This window comes from Manacus vitellinus, unplaced genomic scaffold (genome assembly GCF_001715985.3).
Source record: "Manacus vitellinus isolate BGI_N305 unplaced genomic scaffold, ASM171598v3 scaffold_13_pilon, whole genome shotgun sequence".
Taxonomy (NCBI): Eukaryota; Metazoa; Chordata; class Aves; order Passeriformes; family Pipridae; genus Manacus; species Manacus vitellinus.
The window spans coordinates 11,904,892-11,930,327 of NW_021938999.1; the positions used below are offsets into that span (position 1 = coordinate 11,904,892).

At 38.1% G+C, this 25,436-nt stretch overlaps 1 protein-coding gene across 1 annotated transcript in view; it reads right to left on the reverse strand.

The window, feature by feature from the left end:
* GSAP (gamma-secretase activating protein) overlaps positions 1-25,436 on the reverse strand; it is a 42,877-nt gene that overhangs the window by 13,950 nt on the left and 3,491 nt on the right. Inside the window, 20 exon segments of the mRNA XM_025894623.2 lie at positions 636-667; positions 1,087-1,142; positions 1,561-1,686; positions 5,597-5,650; positions 6,266-6,348; positions 6,986-7,055; positions 7,356-7,573; positions 8,863-8,955; positions 9,425-9,502; positions 11,704-11,781; positions 16,217-16,302; positions 17,135-17,178; positions 17,869-17,928; positions 18,846-18,950; positions 20,226-20,275; positions 20,928-20,997; positions 21,401-21,489; positions 21,622-21,678; positions 22,089-22,158; positions 22,885-22,941. Coding sequence (XP_025750408.2) covers positions 636-667; positions 1,087-1,142; positions 1,561-1,686; positions 5,597-5,650; positions 6,266-6,348; positions 6,986-7,055; positions 7,356-7,573; positions 8,863-8,955; positions 9,425-9,502; positions 11,704-11,781; positions 16,217-16,302; positions 17,135-17,178; positions 17,869-17,928; positions 18,846-18,950; positions 20,226-20,275; positions 20,928-20,997; positions 21,401-21,489; positions 21,622-21,678; positions 22,089-22,158; positions 22,885-22,941 — 1,576 coding nt within the window.

Consider the following 25,436-nt stretch of genomic DNA (forward strand, 5'->3'; position numbering starts at 1 on the left):
CAGAGACCACTGCAATAACCAGCAGCGGCACAGATGACTGGTGTTAGGGGCTAGAAATGAGTGCACTGAAAATTCATGGTAATAAAAGGTGAGAGCACCACTCAGATCAGCATCATTTCACAGCACACAGTGGCAGGGCACACAAGGCACTGATGTGTGAAGAGCAGGAACATAATTCACTACTAAATTCAGTTTTAATTATTTGTGACAAGAACTGAACATCACAAAATCTCCAGTGCTCCTGGCCTAGGGAAACTGATTACATCTGCCTTCTCCACACCATGATTTTTCACCAGCTCTAATCTCCTGCACAAGTTCTGATTGTTGCAAAGGCAGCTGTAAGCAGACAAAAACTCAACAGTAACATGGTGTCATTGAAGAAGAAAATCCTTAGGCAGGCAAAGTTCTACTGCTTATATTGTTAGATCCAATATGAAGTAGGAACTTTATCTTCAAGCATTTCCTAGTCAGTACATGAAAGTTTTCTTCCAGTTTAATAACTACTTATCTTAATTCCTCAGACTCTTCTGTGCAGAAAACACACACAGCAATTTATTTTTAGCAAACAACGGTTAGATGGAAATACTAAAATAAACCTTACAGCTAAGGCCTACATTGAGACAAGTTTTACTTACCAGAGTCCCAAGTGTCCAGATGAGAAAGCACCCTGAGGTTTGAAACAAAAATTAGTGTGCTTCATATGCAATACTCTACAGGATTTCATAAGGTCGTAAAAACACTTTAATGAATCTTTTATCTTTCAAAGATAGCTAAAGAAATATGAGAACAGTACTCATGACTACATTTAGTAAAAATATTAAATAGCATAAAAAAAAATCTATATGTCTAGGTTGCATAAGAATAACTCTTCATATCTCTCATAAATTCCCCAGATCTAGAAGCCTGTGTGTATTTCAGATCATCCCATGATGATTACAAGGACTCCAATAATTGATTTTCACCTGAATAATCTTCCTTAAAGCTATCTAATCAGATATCTAACTAACCAATGAAATTACTCACTAAATCCTCCAACATTCTTGCACAAAGCAAGAAAGCATAAATACAATAGAAACCAGTACGTACTTTTTGGCATTTTCAAAAATATTCCTCAAATATGCTGTGGTTCTTCTATCTTCTCTCTGGTTTGTAAACAAACAAAAATCCACAAATGCACAAAGCAGAAGACCAATTAAAATACTCCCTGACAGAATGCAGATGAGAAATGAAGCTGTTTTTCCCTTCGAATGGGAATAATGCACAGTGGGACTTCAACCCACCTTCCAACTATCCATGCTCATTGGGACTCACACACATCTAACCCACACAACAATATAGTGCAAGCTCTGCTTTTGTTTAATTTCTTGCATTATTTTTAGAGAGTCAAACTTACACGCTTAACTTCACCTTAAGTGAAATGACTGCAAGTCTTTGCACTTCTCATAATCAGATTACAATTTCTTTATCTTCAAAATGAAAAAGACAACTTGTCCATGCTTGGCTTTAAAACACCCACTTCAGAGGCAGCACTGGAGGCTGTTTCAGGGCACGTGCACTCACCTCTTCTGAAAGGTTACGCCATTCCCTCCTGAGCACATTATTGTGGTAGTGCAACTGTGGCTCTGCATACTTCACACTCTCCAAGTTTGAGTTGAGTTTCTCCCAGAAGCCTTTGGAGTTTTGGAACTGCAAAGTATTGCAGGGAAAGCATGAATACAAACTGCACTGTTAAAGAAATACCTCATCACCCTCTCACTAAGTGACTGCAAAGACATGTGATTAATGTACCTTCAGAACAATCCAGGTGAAAAAAGTTAAACCAAAGCAGCTAAATTAATTTCTCTTGATTTCATGGCAGGGGTAGCACTTACTTAAACTTGAGGTCAAGACTTGGTGCCTGTAGTGTAGATACTTTGCCACCTCAGTATCCTTTTAAGTCACTGGGAAGAAATGAATACTTCTGTATCATAATTCATCTGACCCATTTCACAAGTTTGGGATGGGAAGAACTGCACCACAGACTACACTGGCCATATTGTCTAGACTTCCTCTGACTGTAAAAGGAGCCTTAGGCAACTAATATAGATGTAAACGTTTACATTTGGTCAAATAAGTCCCATTCTGGGTTTCTGGTAGTTCCAAATAGAGGAATATCACCATGGTCCCGACAGCTGCCACTATTTTCAATCTATATTAACATTTAGATTACAAACATCCATTTACCAACCTCAAAATCAGTGCCTCATCCCAGAAAAAAAAACAAAATCCAAACATTCCCATATCAATTCTAAAACATTTGACTCTAATGCTAAAATTAATTTAAACTCAGCTGTGAACAGACAGGAGGAAAAAACCCAAACAAAACCACACTGGTTTCCTGAGCTAGTTCTTGGACTGGGTATAAAGATTTGAAGCTGTTGTTTATAAATGTGGGGAGATGTGATCATGGCTGAGGAAGAGATGAGATTAAGGCAAATCTTTTTGGCAGTTTTAAAAAAACAAGACATGGTACGAGCTGTTCTTGCCCCTCTTAGTATACATTACCTCCAAATACAGGCACTACAGTAGCGACATTTGAATAAAGACAAGTTTGAGTTCACAGGATTTCTCCATCTTGCATTAACATGTTGGATTTTGCTCTCTCCCCTCTACTTTTCTACAATGACAATAACTTTAAAAGAAAACCTCAGAAGGAAGAAACCACTTCCTACTATAAACTACAATTTGTCAAGGAAAATAAATTTCAAAGACTCAATCCTGCCAGCCACTTTCCTCTTGCTGCCAGTGTCTATTGTCACTTTATTATTGTAGCTGCAGCAGAGAAAAATAAATCTTGGGTTTTGCTTCATGTTATTTATCTTTAGCAGCTGCAAACTAGGAGTGCATATGGCACCATATGTTCCCTCTGTTGGAGCTGACTTATGAGATCTACACTCTTACAGTCTTACGAGATTCTACTACTGCAGGATGTTGCCTAAATGTTACCAATATGAAACCTGAGAAACATCAAATACAGCAGAAGAGTATCATCTAGTGACTGATCCATGCAACTGCGGCAGCACCACCACTGCAAACTGTGCTCAGGCTGTACCGAACTTCGTTTGACATGTGGTGGTGAGAAGCAAGACAGCAATTTTCTTTCATGTACTAAATCTGTAACAGGAAGTGGTAGACTTCAGTGGTGTCTGCTTTTAATTCTGAAAACCTGCCTTGCATTAGAGCTAATTAAAAAGTCAAAAGTTTAAAATAAAGGATTTTTTAAATTATGGTTGTTTCTTGAGGATCATCAGGGCAAGGACTAGAAAGAGAAGGCTTCCTCTGCTTAAGTGTTTATTTTGCAGACATTTCTAGAGTCAAGAATACATATCCAAGCATGAACACCTAGAAGATGTTGTATTGCCAGAAGCCAAAGCAAGGCCTTACCAGGTTGCAATCCATGAAAAGCTCCCATGAAGCCTTTCATAAGTAGTGGATTTTTAACTGAAGATAGAGAGCTCTCTGCTCTCCCCCTTTGAAAAGATGTAGGGGAACAATTACCTCCAAGAGGCCCATGTCCTCTCTGGACTGTAGTGCTGTATCTCCCCAGCAGTGACAGTATTCAGAGAGCTGTGTAACAAACTGTGCAGCTGCACAGGCAGCTACTCTTTAAATCATCACTCTGCGCCCCAGTGGCTCAGTGCAGCATGCAGGAGAGGTTGTCTCTTCCTGTGCTCTGACAACTTCTCTCACTATCCATTCTCACTCTTCTCCTGGACCTCCTATGTTATTTTCTTCCCTTCTTCCTCCTGCCCGTTCCTTCTCCCTTTCTGATCAAGTCTGTTTGCACCCCTTCAAGTTTGTTTTTTGTTTAAAAAGGGAGGGGTGGCATCGGACATTAATTGCAATCCTTCTGTAAAGCTTTTTGACAATTGGACTGATCGTTCCCCCTTTCTCCCAGACTCTCTCAATATATCTTGCTGAACAGGAATTTAGTGATAAAAACACAACTGATATCCAAACAGCTCAATTTTTTTGTGAATATGGACATAGCCCTCCCAAAGGCTCTCAACAACTCATAGGCTCAAGAATTCCAGAAAACCTTCTCAAAGTAACAATTCACCATTCTGTCCGTGAAATGCCATAAAATCTCTGCAGAAGAAATACTACTTGTAGGACCAGATCTTTCACCAGGGTCTGACTCCTGATGCCAACAACATGCACCAACTGAAACACCAACAGACCACTTGAACTTGAGCCATGGTGGATTTGTGACACTGAAGTGGTACTAAGCAGTCAGAGCACTAAACCTTACCCTGTGTGTTACCATCTTTGTCCTCATGCAAGAGTCAGAACAAATGCAGTCAAAAGTAGCAGGAAATATTTGTCATTAGTTCAACTCTGACCTTTTCAATCTGTTTAGGTTTCAGACAGAAATAGGAAATGAGTTCCACAATCAGGAAGTATAGCTGCTAAAGGCATGTGCCCCCAGGGGCTTGAGGTTCAATCTCAGACAAATTAAAGGCTTGCTAACTTTGACCTCAATGAGTTACACGGATTATCTAGCAACAAATTTTCTCAAGATCTGATTTTCCCAGGTGTCTCAGCTCTCAGGGCAACCTTCCCAAGCAAAGCATGTGAAGCCTGATTCCCTGACAGGAACCAGGAACCCTATGAATTTGTGCAGCACGGCTGTAATGCACTGCTGCAAAGTGAGGAAGCAGTGGACTATTTCACTGACTTTTAAAACATTTTGTGAAGAGTGAAGCTTTATAACTAATTATAAGCACTGGGAAAGAAACAGATTCTCACCTCTTCAAAGATGGAACAAATACTGTCATGTATGCAGAGCCTAATCTCATGTGTTGCTGGTACTGTTGTGTCTAAACTCTTAACTCTTCCCATAGCTCTCCACAACAAACTGCTTATTAAAATCCTCTTTCAGATTTTGTACAAGAATACTTAGAAAAATTTTAAGTTGCCTCTCTAAACTGGAGCTGAGGGAGTGGAACGGGAAGACAGGAAGAATCATTCATGTTGTTTTCAACAGAAAGTACAATTTCCTACCCAAACAGTGTGTGCTCTCCCTATCCAGCTCACTGCCCTTTCCAGGCTGTGCAGGAATTTGTCTAGATTTAGTAGCCAAAGCCCTGACATCAGTGCAACCACAGGATGCTCCAGACAAAAGAAAGTGAGAGGGTCACAAACCATTCATACCAGTGGCAGCACAATGAAATATCCCTTAAAGTGGGCATATGTAGACATACAGAGAAATCCTATGTGCCTGTTATGCCCATGTCAACTCTTCCTTCAGCTACCAAAGTCACAAAATGAAGTGGTATCAATCAGATCTAACAAGAATTAATTTTTGGAGACTCCTCCCTGTTGAATAGAAGTGTTTTCAGAAAGGGAATTAAAAATACATCTTTGAGCTAGCAAGCATCAGTCTGAATAACTGATAAATGCATAAATAATTTCAAACAGGGCAATTTTCTGTTCATGCCTATTTTTGGATAGGGCTTCAGGGACACTGCTTCAGTAGTATTTAGCATACCCCTCTCCCACAAAAAAAGCAGCTCCTAATCTGAAAATACAAATGTTGTTTTATATTGGAACATACCTCTAACACAGGTAGGGAAATAATGTCTGTTGCACATATTACTCCAGGTACAACCTAGAAATACAGACAAATTATTTATAGTCTTATAATTTAGCATAGAACGTGGGCCTGTTTGGGATCAAGATGAATCTCCACTATCCATTTCCTCTGTGAAAGTAGCTAGCTAGCCAAAACCATACCCTCAATTTAAAAAAGACAACATATTAGAACAGTGTCTGATAAGAGAAATTAAAATATGCTATTTGCTCTAATTGTAAAGTCTTGCCTGAAGTTATTTTACTTCTGCAAGCTTACTAGCAAATCTTAACTCTATTGATACTGTTTGTCTTGGAAATAACTGCATGATTTTGCTGTTAAATGTATTCTGCATTCATTATAAACCTCATATGATAAAGAATAAATTAATACTTCATTATGAAAACTGAGATATTTAATCATCCACTTGATTATAGTAGCTGTTCTTGTTTTATAAATGCTTTTGTTGCAAAAAATCTTATTTATGGAAAGCACCACAAAGGGTAAGACTTGGCAAACTAAAACAGGTATAAAGCAGAGATATTGATTTAGAGCATATCTATGAAAAGGTAAGACACACAAGTTAAAAGCTGTATTAAAGGAGAAAAAAACAGACCCTCTATCTAGCAATTAAAGCACCAGCTGTTATCTTACCCCAATCCAGTCAAGCAATGATGTGTAGGGCAAAAGTTTATCCAGGTTTTGAGTTTCTGGACACATTCTGCAGTACAGGGAGGCTGAATGCAATGTAAAAACACTTATAAGGGCAAGATTGTATAAACTATCAGTTAACAAGAGTAGGCTTCATAGTTCATTGTCTGACACTTTTTTTTGGGACAAATCCTGCTGCTGCCTCTGAAACAGCTTCCTCCATGGTGGAACTGGTCCCATTCTGTGCACAAAAGGAGGAAGAGAAGTCCAGATGGCTGCAGGGCTGGGTCAGCTGCTTGGCTACAGCTCAGCACTGCAGGGGTCCTTTGAAGAAAGACTATGCCCTGGCTAGACTGAGGAATCACCTACTAGAAGAGAATATCATGATATGCCAAATCCTTATGAAAAATGGTTTGGGCTAGGCTAGAGGAGATTTGTTACTCAGCTCCAATCTCCGGAGACCTAAAATAATGATAAATCCATTTGTCCCATTAGAGAGAAGAAGAATGCATTTGAAAAGTTTTACTGCCAATCTGATTTTGAGATATCTGTATGTCTTCTAAACTACTGATGATGTCTCTTAACACCATAAAATGCAGGTCAGTTAACATAAATCATAACCAAAAAGTTTGGAAATAAGAGAGTTTGTAACATCATGGCTTCTTCTTCAGTGACAACTAGAGTGTGCAGGGAAACTCAGGACACAGGAAAAGAAATACCTACCGATGATAAATTCTTGAATGGGGTCAAAAGAATGACATGTCGACAGGTTCTCAGAAATCCACCGAATAATCTGTCAGAATGAGAACAGGGAGTTTGTCCCAGCTCTCTGTTTGAGAATATTTATAAAAGACTAAAAAACTTTGGTTTTGGTAGTGACACTTGGCATAAGTAGTGATGCAGATACAAATGTTTTCAGGACAGCCTAGACCAATAAAGGGGTTTAGGGCAGCCCAGCTGATGAGCCTCCTGGCACTGCCAAAAGGTCCATGTGAATCAGGACCTTTCGTTGTCTGATATCATTTATGCCCTGACCCTGCTTCATGTAACCATCAGTCACTGAAAACAAAATTAGAGGAAGCTCCTTTCCCACCTGCATTTCCAAATCTTCTGTGTGTTGGAAGTAGAGCAGGGCACAATGTAGAGCTGCCAATCTCTCACTGTCTTGTTTGCTCTTCTGTAGGAGTTGCAGCAAGGTGCTGTCACTGATGCTTACAGCATACAGACTCCCTGCTTCACAATCCAAAATTGTTGACACGAGTGGGGATCGGATGGGATAATTTTGTAACGTGTCAATTCTTGCATCCTCACCTGAAGGACATTGGTTTACACAACAAAAAGAAGTAAGAACATAAAATTCAGCTGCTACCAGGATTTCTCTTAAGACTCCTAGGTCCCCAGCAGTAAGAAACAGTCTGCCTCTTGCACTAGCTGCCCTGGTATTTTTATGCTCAAGAGGAGGAGGATTGGTGCTGGCTGGATACAGGAAGTAGATAAGGAGTACAGCCCGTACTCAGTTCTCTCCTTCCCTATTGCTGACACAGAGAAGGTGCACAGATTCAAGGCTCACAGTACTGTCTTGAGGCAAAGCAGAGTACATGTGATAGAACATAAAAGGGCACAAGGCCAGTAGTACAAGTTCAACACGAGAATTAGCACCTGTTGGTATCGTTGGTACAGTTCAGAACTGCTCACATGCAGAATCATGATACAAACTTGTACTCTTGGATCTCTTGCCATCAATCACAGTGGCCACAACAGGAAGGTTCTGCTCTGTGATTACTCACTGAAGCATCAGACCAAAACCACTTTATTTATGCTAGTACTAAGGTTCACCACCATGGTACTGTACAGGTACCATATTTCAGACCCTTTGCATCAGAGGGATCAGGCCCACCATACAACAGTGATGCTTCCCACTCCTTTTTAGTAGAACAGTATATCATTATCCATATAAAGCAGGTATTAGCTTCCTGTGATGCTGCCCCTGCACCAGTTTCCACAATCTCCTTCACCCAATCAGAACAACAGATTTCTGTTTTCAAACAAAGGCACCCCACTTCCAAAAATAAACCACTTCCCACAAGGACATGTTTGTTGGAAATGGAATAACATGCCTCTCAGATGAGACTCTAAATTTAATTGCATCAGCCTGATCAGGTGAAGGAAACACAGATTTCCTCTCTCCACACCCTCCAAACACACACATTTAGAGCAACTCAATTGCAGGAAGGAAATGTAAAATCAAATTTACATCTCCATGTGAAATTTGAGAACAGTGGAGGACCAAGAACCATGTGCAAAGATGGGGGAAGGGAAACCATGAAACCAAGGCAGAGAATTTCAAATTCAGTGAAAGGTCTTCTTCCATTTCAGAACAAGTTAGAAATATGTAATACGTGAAGTATGAAATGTCACTTCATCTTTTCTTTCTAAAATAGAAAGTGGCAAAAATGCCATTCTTATTTTTTCAGTACCTCTCTTTCTTCAGAACACTGTGCAATAAAGGAAACTTTGAGAAATATAACTTTCATGTAAAGAGAGTTGATCGAATTTCCACAACAACAATAAAATTATTTCAAGCAGCAGTCTTACTATACCTGTCAGAAATAAACTATGGCACAGCAGGTCAGGATGTTGAATATTCAGGAGGTGCAGGAACTGGCCAGGCAAATAAGCAGCCACATAATAGTCTATTTAAAGAAACAACAGTGGTCAATTTAGCACTTGATCCCTTATTTGCTTTAAGAGGCTGTTTCATATGATTCTCAATTTGGCCCAGTTCTCTGTGTTGGAATTGATTATACCTAGGAAGTACAAAAGGAGTTAATTAAAAGCTGTTGTTGTATTAACACAGGAAACACTAGTGGTACATTTGAGTTTCCAGGGAAGGATTCAAGAGACTTGAGACACTCAAGAACTCAGCAGCTGATGTCCAGAGCAGATTCTGAGGCAATTTCAGAGGAAGCTGCTTGCTAATAGTGAGGTGTTGCAATATCTAATGCCAAATATAGAAGTTAAGCAGAAAAAAAGCAGCAAAATAACATAACTACTTAAAGTCAAGAAAAAAAATCCTTTCCTTCTAGAGAAGGGTTAGTGATTTGTCTCACTACCAGGGACAGAGAATGGCAATCACACAGGGAAGGAACCCAAGTAACCTACCAAGATTCATAAAAGCTACTTCCTTCAATTGATGAGATTCTGTTCTTTCTAGAGAAACTGTAAAAGTTTTGTTGTAACCTGGGGAAAAATAATAATACTTTAAAAAACTCCGAACAATAAACACCATTTGTTACAACCCAACTTTATAGCTAGAAACTTCATCAGTGCCGATGCACCCAAACAGGGATATTTTAGACTGTTTTATGAGGTTGTCCGCACAGACAGATTTACTTCATCCTAAACAGACTTGCTGCACACTTAGTAGACTTGTACCTACACAGTGCAGTTCTTTACTGCTCGAAAACTAGCCATGCACTGCACAGCCTGTGTTTGTGTTTAAAGAAACATTCCATCCCAAAGCAAGCTTGTGTAAAAATGCCTTTCCTCAAAAAAAAAAAAAAAAAAAACACAAATCCTCTATATAGCTGTGCTTCACATTTTGGTGATCTTTCAACTGCTCTAAAGAATTTCCAGCTGGTTTATCTGCATGCCCTGTTGCTCTAGTTTAGTTCAGTTCAGTTTAAGCATAGGCCAATGTCAGACCTGCTGTGTTTGCATGGGCTTTGTATCAGCACAGCTGTTGTTTTATTCCAGACTTGTACCACACTTCTTCTGGCACCCAGCAAGAATAGCACAAAGCCCTCAAACTTCGTCTGTCTCTGAGAAAAGCTGAAGATTAAATAATGGTGTCATGATCACGATGCTACTTAATAGTGCAGGAAAATTCAATATAAAATCCACAGCTGACAGGACCACCAAGGAAAAAAAGCTGCTCATGAGCTACATTTCAGTCACTCATCCAGGAAATGACTTCCTGACCCTAGCAGAGAAATGTGCTTAATATATGCTGCTAAAAGAGAAAAAAAGAGTCCTCCAAGACCAACAGCACCATCAGAGATGAAGGGGTATCAAAACAAATAGTTTTTCACACAAAACACTGACTGAAATTTGCTTGCAATGAGTCAGTATACTCATCATCACCACTTTGTTACTTGCCTCGAAGTGCATGCAAGCTAATATCAGCACTGCAGGATAGAACTGCAACATCATAATCCCCCTGTTCATGCTGCAGTGACAGCTTTAACAGGGATAGGAAGTTTCCAGATGAGTTTACAGATGCTGCAGAACAAACTGAACCCCTTATACATCTCCAAAATTTGGCTTATGGGCCCAATATACCACTCCTTCTGTGATCACTGCAGGGCCAGTCTTAAAAGTCTTTTGTATGACTGGCCAATCTTACATGAACCCACAAACAGCTCTGCACCAAACAGCTCCATTCCATGGAGGTCATTTCAGACTTAGCTACTCAATGTAACATATTTATCTTCAGTTTCTTCCTAGTATAGATCTGGATGTACAAGGGCCATGGTTGACTCAAAGCAATGCAACCAGCCTTTGGCTACACGTCAAGCACATCTGGGCAAATCAGCCCTTCACAGCAGTGCAATGTACAATGTGTCACACCCAGAAAGGACTTTTCCAATTCATTAATGCCTTCAAGAACACAAAAATGTAGTTCATTCCATCCCAAAATGTTCCAGCAGCAAAGCAACATGTCAGTGCAGTTCTGACATAAGGAAAGCGTCCTGACACAAGAAAGTAAACACCTAAGGTAGAACAGAGCTATGTTGTCCTCTTGAACACAGTTATTCCACACTATGCAGCTTCTCAATTGAGAAATAATTCGTATCTCTCATCCATGTATCAAACGAGAAAATCTTGCTAACAACAAGTTTTATTCTGCTCAAAATCAAGCAATGGTTTTTATTATTTTAAAACAAAGAAAGGTCTTAACTTTAAGAGTTAGAGCACCACTTACACAGTAACTATTCTTAGAGTCCGTGGGTGTTGCACCTCTTGCTGTGAAAATGGCTTTTTAAACTGGAACTCCAAACAGACATTCAAGCTAAGAGCTGTTGGCTCTATTTCTCATACAGATGCCTTATGGCAGAAGTACAACACACCTGCAAGCTCCCACAGATTTCATTGATGTCTGTGCTCAGCACGCCTGAAAGTCTGGCTAGAAATAAGGGACCAAATTAATAAGCATTTACAAGGCCACTGGTTTGAAGCTACTCATTCAGCATCAGGCAGGAAGTCTACAGCAGGAAAGTCAACTTTGCAGCTAAAGGCAGCTGCTGTCTTTAAACACCAGCCACAGTAGTTTATTGTCTGCAGACTTTGGTAGTTACTTGTTTTGAAAGGCATTCTGTGACTCTTTCAGCACAGTGGCATTCTCCAAAACAAAGCATAGTAAGTTAACAGGTTAATCTTACCTTTATGTAGAAAATATATGGAGTACGTGATTTCATCAGGAGTATCACAGGCTAGACTACAACACACACACAAGCCTCCTAAAACGACAAAACAAGAAAACTGATTTATTCACCTGAATATCTAGACATCTTTATACTGCAAAAAAACAAAGCATGACTGTTTCAAATCAGGAACTAAAAATAATCTCTCAAGAAAGATAAAGATTACAGAAATATCTATTATGTACCTTTAGCCATCATTTACCTAACAAAACACAAAATCAAGAAAGAACAGAGGAGGCAGTCTGGCACAATGGAAACATGGGTCCTGACATTGCCAGTTCTTCCATTTAGGAGAAGTACATTTTAGTCCTTCCCAGTAGAAATCCTGCTTGTAGCCAAAAAACTGATCAAGTCCTTCTCTCCACAGACTGCCTAAATCCAGATATTTTCTGTTCAGGGACTGTCAAATATTCTCAGAACAACATAGTAAAACACAGTTTGTTTGCTTTTCAAGTAATTTCATACTGGTAGCAGCATGATAGACTGCTAGAGTTTTCTCACACCAGAAATGATAGTCACTTCTCCTCTTTCTAGTCCAAAGAAGTGTTAATTCTTTCTCTAGGAGAAAAGTCAGTCCTTGGCACAAGTTTATTTCAGCCAAGGTACTGTGTACAGGAACGCTCCCTGCTCCCAACTTAATTCTACATCAGACTGATCCTGTTTTGACCCCACTGGATGGTAGCCCTGCCTCCATCTCTTATAAAAACTTTAATCCACTTACTCTGATGCTTTGGCACTCATGTTAGAAACAGCTTCCAAATCACATTATCCCAATACAGTTGGGAAAGCTTGGCCACAACTATGACCACTCACCTTTTTCCTTTATTGAAGGCTTATGACTTAAAGAAAAAAATAATACTAATACAGATACTCTTCTGTAAAAAAAAAAAAAGGCTATGTATACAAGGTATACAGAAAATGGCACAGTACAGAAAAAGCACAAGTACAAAAAAGCACAGCTACCAAGATATTTTATTTGATTTAATGCCTCATATTTCACACCCCAAAGCCGTACCATAGCTGTGACACAGATATGGTTGAGATACTGCACACTTCTGCCTTCTGTGGAAGGTAAATACTTTCCTCAGATGTAATTTTTCTTTCTGCTTATTCTTAGCTGACTGAATATTGTCTGATACAGTTTTGCTTGGATATTTGAGTCATTGAGACAACAGACAGGGCATTTTGCCAGAGCATTTGGCTTCTTCCAGAGCACGCATAATTTTTAAAGTAGCAGCATCAGGACCCATGAGGAAGACTGGAAAAGCTCCAGCAACCCACAATGCTGTTTTATTATCAGCAGCTCCCTTCCAGCACTGCAAATTTCTTTCTTGTATGCTGGAGGCTACTGTGTACACTGTTCTGTAAACTGCACACCATGCCAGTGAGTCTGTTCAGACTGAAGTGTCAGTGGGTAATATATGCAAGATGGTCACAGAAACAGGAGCTATGGGGGACTATTAATAGCATGTGCATCTTTCACCTTAAGGATACTGGTCCAAATGTCAGCAAACTGAACCCCAAACAACAGAATGGTGCTTCATTAATACAGACAGAAACAGGGTAGTCTCACATCAGCAAGGATCCAAGTTGTGTTACATCTGATATGGTCCCAGCAATTCCACTAGAGCAGCCAGAGACTGAGAATATACAACAAACTCCTTTCCTATCCTTACCAGGGCCCTCTGCAAATTAGAGATGGGTTGTGCTGCTGCAGGGAAAGCTTGTTATCCTATTGCATCTGTATGGTGTTTCATGCAAAGGCAGAACCAAGTCTTCTACAGTACCAATTTCAAAATAATTTGCAAACAGTAAAGGCTGTAGCTGAATGCTTCAAGGTGAGAAGACTCACATGAAGATATACTCGGATGGAATCTTATCTTTCCAGAAATAAAAGGAAAAAAATATCTCAACCACAAAATAAAAAAAAAAAAAAGGAAGCATTTAAAAAATTAAGTTCTACTCCTATCTGTGAAACAACAATTACAGCTCTGTCACTTGAAAAATATACATCATACCATGAGACTGTAAGAGTCACCTAGGAAACTTTAACTTCAAATTGCTCATTTCTGTTCAAGCAAAAGCTCAAGATGTGAGGTTTTTCCAACACCTCAACATGGCATTCAAGTGCCACAATTCAAACACAACATTGCATCAGGGCATTTTGTCTAGTTGTACTGGCTTAGGAGTGACTTGCCTCACTTCAGCCATCTCTCCAAACATCTCTCATTTAGACTCCTATACAGCAAATAAAGAAATATGGATTGAAACAATCATCCTCTGGAGATGTCTATTTCTCTCTAGAAACATAGTCCAGATGCCTAACTTTCAGGCAGAGAGGTGATGGTAATCCACTGTTTATGTCCTCTTACCGCCTGTAATTTGTTTTAATGCTGACAAAATTTAATTGAAAAGTATTTCTAAAGCACTACGAGAAAACATAGCAGTGCAGTGTTTTTTAAACAATCACTGAATCCTGGACATACAAAGTTAATTCTGAGACTAGAACTGCTTGATCTCAGCTACTCAAGAAGTACATCAGGATTTTTATCTGGAGACATTTTATCTGTGCCGAGTGTAAGGAACAGAGCTACTTTTCTGCTGTGGAAGTCTGAGAAAGGAAGGGTGATTTCATTCAGAGTTCAGATTGGCAGGAGCCAATAACAGTTTTATTAAATGGGAAATTGCATGGAATATTCCAGTTTGAAGTTATGCCAATTATTCTTTGCCAGAGATGTCCAAATGGTACAAATAGGGATACTGGCCTTAATATTTGAGACATGCTGGCAGTTCCACAGAAGGCATAGTCTGAGCCACAAAGAAGTTTTGCAAATCACCACAAACAGAGGCACAAAAGGGAACTTTAATGTGATTACCCACAGTATCCTTCAACAACTAGAAATGGTTTTAGCACCAAAATAATTCGCTCCAAACTGTTAGTTACCCAAAATGGGTCATGATAGGTAACCTTCAGTTTCAAACAACATTCAAGGAAAAGTCATATATGTTGTGATTACAAGCAATCTCATTTAGTAAGTACAATTGTCAAATTATGTGCTTTACATTAAGTGCAATGAAAAGCAATTGTGAAATGTTCCCCACAGAATTTAGATACTGTGCTGTCAGACAGAAAAGAACATTTTACTTGTGGGTAACCAAATGAGTCTTGTTGGAGGATGACTTAATTTCATCCTAAACTAAGGAGGTGCTTCAATCTGAACAAACCTCAGAGGAGTATATGTTTAAAAGGAAACATATATACAAATCAATATTATTTTCCATTTCTGGACAGGCTATTAGTATAAGAATTTGTCTTCCTAACAGAGAAAAAGTAGCCTCATCTGCATTTGGTAGATAGAAACTTGGCCCTCTTACTTCTAATTCCTTCCCTCTAACCTTTCTAAGCATGCAGTCTGCCTTGGTAAGAGAAAAATCCTTGTAAGGAAACTGTATTTCACTTGATTTGCATTAATGGTCACTTAAGTGCAACTGGCAAACAGCTCAGCACTTGGCTGGTGTGCACAGAACACAGCAGGCCTTGGGGAGCGAGATGTAAAGTCACTTCTGCAACACTTCCCTGTACAACTCTGCAGATGATATAAAGGTTAAACAGATACCATCTCTGCTTGTCTGTATGGTCTTGTCTAATTTAGAAGCTGAAAACAGTTGTGATACCTCTGAACAGATACCTCTTGAGACCAGTTTTCAGTCAAAAAATAGTTCATGGCATGCACTAGAATGCAGAGAGACTCCTAAATCCTAAAAGTTTAAGAAGCATTTCAGGTTTAAGGAATCATATATACACTAAACTCTTGAGTAGCACATACCAAGTTTAGTATCATATACTTGGACCTTCCAAACACCACATACTAACAGCAACATTAAGCTTTCAGAGTCTGTAGTGCACAAACTCTGTGTACCTATGTCCACCCTGTAACACAATATCAGAAACCCAGACAACAGACCTAGCCAAAGCCTTCCTTGAATTTACTTTCTAACACACTTTTTGTCAGCTTTAACATTAAATTGCTTTAAAGTAATACACAAGCACACTTTGATACACCTGTGTTCTGAAACTAGCAGGAAAATGCTAGCTACAGTGTGCTTAGACTGAGATATTTCACTAAATGAGAGCATGATACCAGTTCTTTGAAGTTGGGCTACCAGAAAATTTCTGCGTGACTGTTTTGTTGTTAATATATAAAAACCTGGATACTTCAGCTCAACTTCAACGCAGTTTTCAGAGGGTAAAAAAAGTTACTAAGACAAACCACGGTTGCCTTCTGCCTCTCCTCACTGTTACCTGTCAAGTATATTCTAATGGAATACAAATCTGACACTCATATTATATGTATTTGCATTTTGTGTGGTTTTTAATGTCTGATGAAGAAATTTAGTAATCAATTATGATTATACTGCATAATAATCACTAGTAGATGTAACTTTGACTATACTTGTATTTATTCATTACCTGCTTTACTTGTAAAAACCTGAAGGTTCAAAGATTTAGATGCAACATCTTGGTCTTGACAGTAATCATATCCAAAATTCACAAGTCTATGAGCAAATAAAGATCACTAAATAAATCATTTAATCCACAGAGATTTGTCACAACAAAAAGATCACAAGAACAGTCACTATGTAATGAAAACATACTTATTAAATTATAATCAAATGTTCTCTAATGCAAGGTAAATTAGGCTTTAACCAATCTGCTCAATGCTGTTAGAAATGAAGACTCCAAGACTGCACAGTTACCCAACAATTTTGATCACATCTGCCAACTTCAGGCAGACTAGGTTTTTCCTCAGTTAAAAGGGAGCCTTAAGGAGACGAGCTCAGATGCAATCACGTGCATGACAGACACAGACAGAATCAGACAAATCTTCATCTTTCAAAGTGCAGGCTACCTGGAAAAAGCATGCTGGAGGAGAACAGAGTATAGGCAGTGTCTCATAGGCTATAAAAAGGAGTTACTGGTCTGGTTAACTGCCCAATAAAACTTGCAACAGTAATTAGAAATGGAGAGCTTCCCTTGGTAGAAATTTTGGCATCACCACTACAACAAGCCCAAGATTAAACTAAATTAACTTAAGCAGGTACAGCCTACTCAAAGGTTTAACCTATAGCTAGCTCTTCAGACAAATAATTTTTAAAAACGGTACTAAGAAGCAGTCAAGGATTAAATTACTTTTTACGGTTGACCCTGATGAAAGTAAGAACTAGAGGTTTGGACACAGTGTTCATGTTATTCTTACATTACAGTACCACGTAGGCAACTGGAAACAGAGATACCGTGGTTTGCACAAATTTCTCTTAGGTTTGTAAAACATTACTATATATATTAAAAGGAAAGCAAAACAAAACATTAAAAATACAAACAACTTACTTCAATTGTGTGTCATTTACAGAAATATCCAGGTGTGATTCCAGCTGTTAACCAAAAAAGAAAACAAACCTGTTATCTAGTGAGGTCAGTGTATTATGATTAGCATTTCGGACCAGTAAAATGTGTCACATTCACATTTCACCAGATTCAACATTTTAACAAAGTTTATTTATCCTCCTCCAATCCTTACAGTCACTCCAAAAACACCTATAAAATAGATTCCTTTTGAAAAAGAGAAAATAAATTGAGAGATATTTAACCTCCTGCATTAGAGCAAATTTCAGCCACTGGGACAAAGGTCTAGTAACAATTATACATTGTAAGTTTTATGTTCTGTTCTCTGTATTTTGGCTGCAATGAATGTTCCTGTTTCACTTAAAACTGACACAAAATTAACACGTGATTTCTTTGTCTAGTGCATTTGACAAGCCTGTTTTTTCAATAATTGAATATAAGATCAGTATAGTGTCATGAAGGTCCCTTACTTTCTTCTAGGTTAATAACAGTAATTCCACTAAAGTTACCTTACTGTGGCACAATCTGACTCTGACTGAATATGTTATTGACAATAAAATAATGTAAAAAACCCAAAAAAACAAATGGAAAACCAAACCCTGGTTTTCTTATGAAAACACTTCAACAAAAGATACTGAAACAGATCTCTGTATTCGTGGCTGAAACACATAATTACATCCCACTAAAAGTTATTAGAAAATAAAATACTCATAACTTACTATTGAGTTAAAATTTTCATCAGGATAAAACTGGATACACCTTAAAGTACTCTTTGATTCCTGGAATTAAAAAGGATATGTTTTGTGACTAAGGAAGCATATTATATAGACTGAAAAGCAATTGGATACTCCACACTGTTCTCCACACTCAACTTGCTCTGCTAACAGATATGCAGAAGTTAGGGGACAAAAGCTGAATTTAAAAACCACATATAACCCCTCACAATAGCACTATAACATGCTTCCTTCCTGCCCCAGATCATTATCTGCCAATCATCTATAATTGCGTGGGCTCTCACTTGAAGAACAGCAATACATGTCTCACACATTCTAGAAAGTTAAAAAAAATGTTTTCCATAGTTACTTATATGGCAAAAAGAACTGTATCTTGGTTGGGTCAGTTCAAAAAGGGTATCTCAGAAACAAAAACAGGAATACATTTCTCCACCACAGTCTCCACCACAGTGTTACTTCCTAACACTCACTCCTTTTGTGGCTAAGAAGAGTTTAGAAAAATCAGTTTTCATTTACACAGAATACATCAACTCCAAATAGTCCTTCAGACAAAACAAAAAACCCAAACCCAAAGAGTTTTAAAGTTTCTAGCCAAGAACCTGTCCTCACTTGGTAACTCAATGTCTGCATACAAAATACTTTCTATATATGAATTCTCTAGAACAGAAACATTACATTCACAACAGTTTTGGGTAGATTTAGATACTTCTGAATAAAAGATCTTTCTAAAGCAAAAAACCTAACAAACCCACCTTTTTTATAGAAAGCACTAAGACCACCAATCTTCTTGGAATTTACTAAGCACAGCAGCAGCTAAGGCCAGTCTGACTTTTGTTTTTTAAAGGGAACAGGACAGACTACCCTCATGAAAACAAACTCCCACTGGTCATCCCACACACTCAAAACTTTGCAGTCTCTAGAGAGGCAGGAAAAAAATCTCCAAGAATGACTTTCATTCTCACCTTTGGAACAATGTAGAAGAGCCTCTGTTCCATCATATCCCACTGTGCCCAAACAAGATCATCTGCAACTTTGGCTCTTGGAAGCTGACCTGACTTTTGAATCACCTAAAGGGAAAGAAAGAACATTAGAAGTTGTCAAATAAGATTCTGTAACAATTATGCACAGCCTGTGCTTTAAAGAAAAAAAGCAATGACAGTAGTGGCACAAACACCAAGGTGCTTGTTAGTGGCACAAAGTCCACCTTTGTTGTGTGCAGGGTGCTCAGCTTAAAGAGATCGGAAGCACAGTTGTCAAGGTACACCTACTAACAAATCTTTTCTTTCAGACTTCCTTGCTTGCAAGAAATTCACCACTTAAGCTGCTCAAAGTGAACAAAACAAAACAGACAGCACTCTTCAACACAGAGGAGGGAAATACCATAGCCAGTTCAGAATCAGCTGCATTAACTACTGAAAGAAGATGTGTCAGCTCCAAAAGAGATTTCTGTCCAAAGTCTCAGCCACATGACAGAGAGTACTGGAGACAGGAAAAGGACTAAATCGTGGAAAACTGTTAGGATTGTATAAATGCACTTGAAAGATGTATGGAGATTTCATGCCAACCAAAAGAAATCTGTTTGTTAGAAGGACATCAGACCAATCTGTTTCCTGATTACATTTAGTATTTACTCCACTACTGTGGTCTAGCATATAAAATCCATCTGCATTATGGGTTATGATGATAAATTTGGAGAAAACCATGAAAAACAAAGTGACTGAAATCAGATCCTTAACTTTTCCTTCCAGCCTACATTTGTCTCCATGAAGCAAAACACTGGCTTTCATGGTACAATTCTTTACTATATGAGATGTATGTTTATTAATAATAAGTCTTTTAAGCAAAACACCCACAATTTTTTGAAGACAAATTTATGTTAAAAACAGGACAAAGAAATGAGGTGAAAAAGAGATTGGAACATTCACTGTACTTGGACTATATCTAAGTTTCACATCTTTTGTTTGCTTACTTTTTAAGCAAATCCTTTACTGGGATTACACAGACTCACAAAAGACAAAGTTAGGAGGGTGACACTGCAAATACTTAAAATGGTTTAAAAATGAATATACATCATGTTTACTCCCAACTTCTAACACACAAAAGCATTCAGCAACAAATAAAATCCAATAAAATAAGTAATTTTCCTCAGAGATTACAGGGTATACAGGTTTATCAATCAGCTTTATGGTTACCTGCATAAGTTGTCATATTATCAATACTCTCTCTAATATACTTTGTGTTGTTCAAGTATAAAACTACAAAAACTGTTAGCTAAAATCACAGATTTTTACATTTTCAATTAAAGCAAAAAAACTCAAACCCCAAGATTTTTCAAGTCTTACCACTTTGTGTTCTTCTTCTGCAACAACACGAATGTCAAACTGTTCAATATCTTTAAAACATAGGAAAAAAATCATTACAAACATACATTTTTAAATGCTTTTATGCAGCTTATTAAACAATCTCACCTCTTAGACTTCTGTAAGAACACTATAAGAACTCTGCCCACCTAAGTCCAGCTACTCAAGGCTGGTGTCTAGCTCAGAGAAGATGGGCCTCTCCAAAGAGGTGGTAAAAGCAACCTCACTCTACAAGACTGAAAGGCAAGAGCAATAAACAACCTTTTCCAAGTGTCCACCTTTATCCATTCCATGCCAACATGCAATATTAGCTGAATCCAATGAACTGTTGTGCTATTCTTATCCCACTTGTCACATGTTAAATCACAGTCCATCTTTCACAGTCAATTGATCTGCTCTGAATTTATATAGGCAGCTATAAAATGACTATTTTAGCTGTTTAATAAAGATAACTGATGAATGCATGAACTAAGCAACTAATTGCAGTCAAAGATGGCCATTCAGTTAAAAATGAAAAAAATTCCAGTAAATGATACAGTTCTTGAAAGACCTTCGGAATACCTAGAATAGCTTGCACCATTCTTTTTCCTGGTTTTTTCCCAATAAAAGGCTTCCAAAAATATAATCTGTAATGATCACCTTGAAGTAAAAGAATGAATATTTACTTTGAAAATATTAACTCACATTTATCTTCTGAAACTAGCAAGAGGCGACTTTCTGTAGAAGCATTTCTGTCTTCAACTGGATAAAGAAACTACACAGAAAGTTTCCCAAAAGTTAAGTAAATAACCAAAGTAGTTTAGAACACTTGTCTAAAACGGGTGGGTTTTAGCTGGATATTTACGTATGTTTAAATTCAGTCAGGCAAAATAATGATATTTAATTAATAACTATTATTACATACTAACAGTCACCAATCACTATAATGGCAAGCTTTGGGGGATTAAAGAGAAATAAAAAAGCAGCCTTCATGTCAGAGAAATACTCTACATCAAACATTTTATGAAGTTTCATTTTTTTAATTCTATGAAGGAACATGGGGACACTATCTCTGTAACAGCTGCAAGATAACACAAGATATTTCTGCACTCAACCATGTTTTCCCCCTAGTATAGTGGATTACAAAGGCTTATCTTTAGATTAGTTGAATAATTTACCTGCACTCGAACACAGCTATCCACAGCCTTCAGGACTCTCACATTATTAATGGGATGAATTTCAATTAGCAGGGTTAAATACTTGGATACTGAAAAAAGAACATGTTTTAGATAACACTTTTTTAAGTATACAATTTTGTTTTCTAAACAGAAATTATGTGGGAAAGCAAGCAAAAGGGTATGATATTACAAACAGTATTAAAACAACCCACTTGCAGTACCTGACTGTAATAGCTGACTTGCTGTTTCGTCCTCTGTATAGTGATGGAAGCTGACAGCTAAGGGGGGGGGGAAACACCAACACAATTACAGTAAGTTTGCATATTTGATATAAATCTTATTAAACATTCACGAAGAGCAAGCATCACAATTTTTCTACCAGAAACATATATGCTAAAGGAACAACAGATGTTCTGCTGGAAGTAGGAGGCAGGCACAAATGCAGGAAGGAGGAAGTGAACAAAGGGTCAGTGTGTCTTAGACTTCCATTTTAATAAAACAGCAATATCATTACAGCTGTGTCTTTATATTGTTACCTACATTATTTGGTGATGGATCCACTGAAGAGCATAAAGTGCTGTGGGCAACAGATAGGTCAAAATAGATTTAACTAATTCTACACCCAAATGTATGATCCTACTAAACTAAATCTTTACCAAAAAAATTTAAAGATAAAACACATATTTACCCAATAGTGTCCTTTCATTATTGACCGAACAGCTGATTATGTGTAGATCCTTCTCAAACGTATAGAGGTGCTACAGAGAAACATGGTAGTGTTAATAAATGCAATTGCTTAAACTACATAAAGGAAACCACTTCTTCTAATCACTAATCACTTCTCCTTAGGAAAACACTGCTGTCCAGTACACAGGTTTTATCTTTAAACCAAATCTTTTCATGGCCAGAAGAACCATATTTCAAGCCTCAGCTGTATCAGTTCTCCTTTTTCTCATTTGTTTTTTTCTTACTGGTTCTTGTGAGTTCTGTGTTGCCACTTGAGCAGCGCAGCAGACTTTTATGTAAATACAAAATGTCACCCATTTCATACTGTTATGGGGACACCTGCAAAGTCCTGTTATCATGAATCTACTTACTGAATTGCAGTATGTTCAGTTTTAGAATAAAATAATTTCTTATAAATGGCAGCATCAAACTGACTGAGAATGCACACGTAAAGAAAACTGCAAACATTTACTTTTTAGCACACATGTTCAGTGTGAAGAGAAGTGGAAAGGACTTGAATTGGTTGTTTTGAAATAAAGATTTCAGAGGTGATGCTTTACTACTCTTAAGCCTTTCAGATATTCTATAATGTTCTGCATTTTAATACTACTGAGAGTCATTTGAATACCTTCTCCAGTCTCTTCTGTTTCAAACAAGGATATGCCTCTTAAGGACATAACACACTGTGTTGCAAGGCACCAAAATCTGAAACACTACAGCACTGCCTTCACCAGAGAGAAAACTGGTATTGCTCTCACCTCATTTTGTTTACTTTGAAGATCGTACAATCCAATATGAGTATTTCTCTGACTTCCCTATGGATGGAAACAAATTAGCACTGGCAATATAAATACATACAAAGTTAAACATTGCTTTTATTTCTTTTTGTATCTCCCTCTTCTCCCTGCCCCTTGACACACATCTTTGCACACTTCCCTGTCCTATAAACAGACAGTTAATTATCTAATTCCAAGAAAGCAAATTCTAATTCCAAGAGAACAAAGATTTATTTTTTCCTTTTAGAACTAACACATGGGATAAAGCTGAAATGTGGCCAATCCACAGCCCACAAGCCATTGCATAAGCCAAGTGCCTCTCTCTCACTTTGCTTCTAAATGGGTTTTAGCTAAAGGCAGCAGGGTCAGGAAGAGAGATGTCTGTACAAGAATCAAAATGGATGCTATGGCCCCTGGAGATTTAAGGCTAGTATTCCAAACCTCACCAACTTGGTGGGTTATTGTTCCAAAAGGGAGCACAGAAACATCAAACATCCAAAAAAAAAACCCAGCTCCCAGTGATCTAGTTGCAGCCTGGAAAGAGGATTTCTCTCTGCCTTAAGAAGTGATTGTTTGAAGGCTAAACACATTTCACAAGCTTACCATAAGCCTTCTGCCTTTGAAGAGAAACATAATACACATCCTTTCTAGCTTATTGATAATAACATACAATAATTTTGTTTGGGGCACTTAGAAATGTTTGAGACTACACAGATCAAATTTTCTTCTTGTTAACTTTTACCATGCCTTAAATTTTCGAAATATATTGAAAAAGAAAATTCTGCTAGCAGCATATACTGTATATCAAATCAAACTGATGTCTATTAATGTACTCTAGGTATAGGCACTAAATCACTTAACTGTTGAAATTAAATCCAGCCACAAAGGCTTGTACTCAAACAGTGAGCATCATTGTTTTTAACTACAGCTTGGAGGAAGAGGGGAGAGATCTGTGGTTATTTACAAAGTTATGGCATCTTGCTTTGTGAAGTTAAAACAAAAGCCTGAGTATTCGCTTCCTAAGGGGTCTATTTCTGAGTGTCTCATTATTGTTGTGGCAATGACAAAAGTCTTTGACTTCTGATTTAAACAAGGAAAACAAAGTGTCTTTATATTAAGACACAGGCTCCAGGCCTCCTAATTTAAGATTAAGCAAGTGCTTTCACAAATAACCATTCTTCCCAAGTGTGTCTGAAACGCTAACACCCTCTGTACTTAGACTGAAAAATACACTTCACAAGACTGGTAACAGAACTACATCAATGCCCATAACCATGCATAAGCTAAGACACTTGTTTTCATGGGCTCTCTAAAGATTCTTGCATTGCCCTGCAAATAGAATTCACTTCTGTTAAAAATATCTTCCTTGACACCAGCTATTAATGTCAGAAAAGACAGATACTGTCAAAACCACAGTATAACACAATACTCTAAAATAAGCTTGAAAATAAAGCTCATTCTCCACCTTCCCCTAGTTTCACACAAAACACACTTGACTTTCTCTCATGCAGAAAACAAAGGTTGCTTTCTATTTGTATGTGTTAGGAACCAAGCCAGGGCAGCTCAGTTTAGTTTACATCCTCCACCCCATACAACTGCACTCAAAAAACAAGCTACAAGTGCCCAGTTCTGTGAACTCCATCCCCTCTTGTGACCAGACCCCTGTGAACTACAATGGGAGCTCAGACAGCCAGCATGCAGGCAGCCACCTGTGTTTGGATGTGTGAACCTGGAGCTACAACTCATCCCTTGTGCCAGTTGCAGGAGCCTGAAGAGCGTAGAAGGCAGTTAGACTGTCAGAGGCCCAAAAAAGCTTTGTGTGAGATTCCACAGATGCTATAAAGCAGCAACATCACATACACACAGCACCAGGTCTCCTGCTGAGCTAGTTACTTGAACTAAGTCTTCCAGAGTTTTGAGCAATGAAAAAGAAGCAACAATTCGATACATTTTTTAGTATTGTTTTTATGGTTACTGTTGTCTTGTAGAGACTCCCCTCCCTATGCTTGTACTAAAGGAAACATCCACCCACAGTATTACACCTTGATGAAGACCTCACCTCTTCCCTTAACCCTAGGCAAGCTGCAGAGTTTTAGCATTGTTGTGCCAGAGGGGAATGAAAGGCAGCCCTACTCTATTGGAGTTCATCTCAGATCTGCACTCTTAAAGAGCCAAGATCCTCCAGGATCCAGCTGGGTCTACAGACACCTCTGAGCTGCACAGTCAAGAAGCACAGCTTCTCTCATCAAGGGAACAAGACAAGGTGTCACCTTCTGAAACTATTTAAAACATCTCTTGGAACTAAAAGCTAAACATATGCCATGGAGAGCAGAATCCTATGTTAAGGCTAACTCTAGATACTTCGAGATATCAAACAAATAACGGTTACTTTACTTGCAATAAAATGCTACAGATGAATCTTGAAGTCACAGAGAAGAAAGGTACATGCTGAAATAGTGTTAGATAAATGGCATCTTAACACATATATATTGGTAGGAGAAAACACTTAAGTAAAGCAGTGCCATGAATTTAAT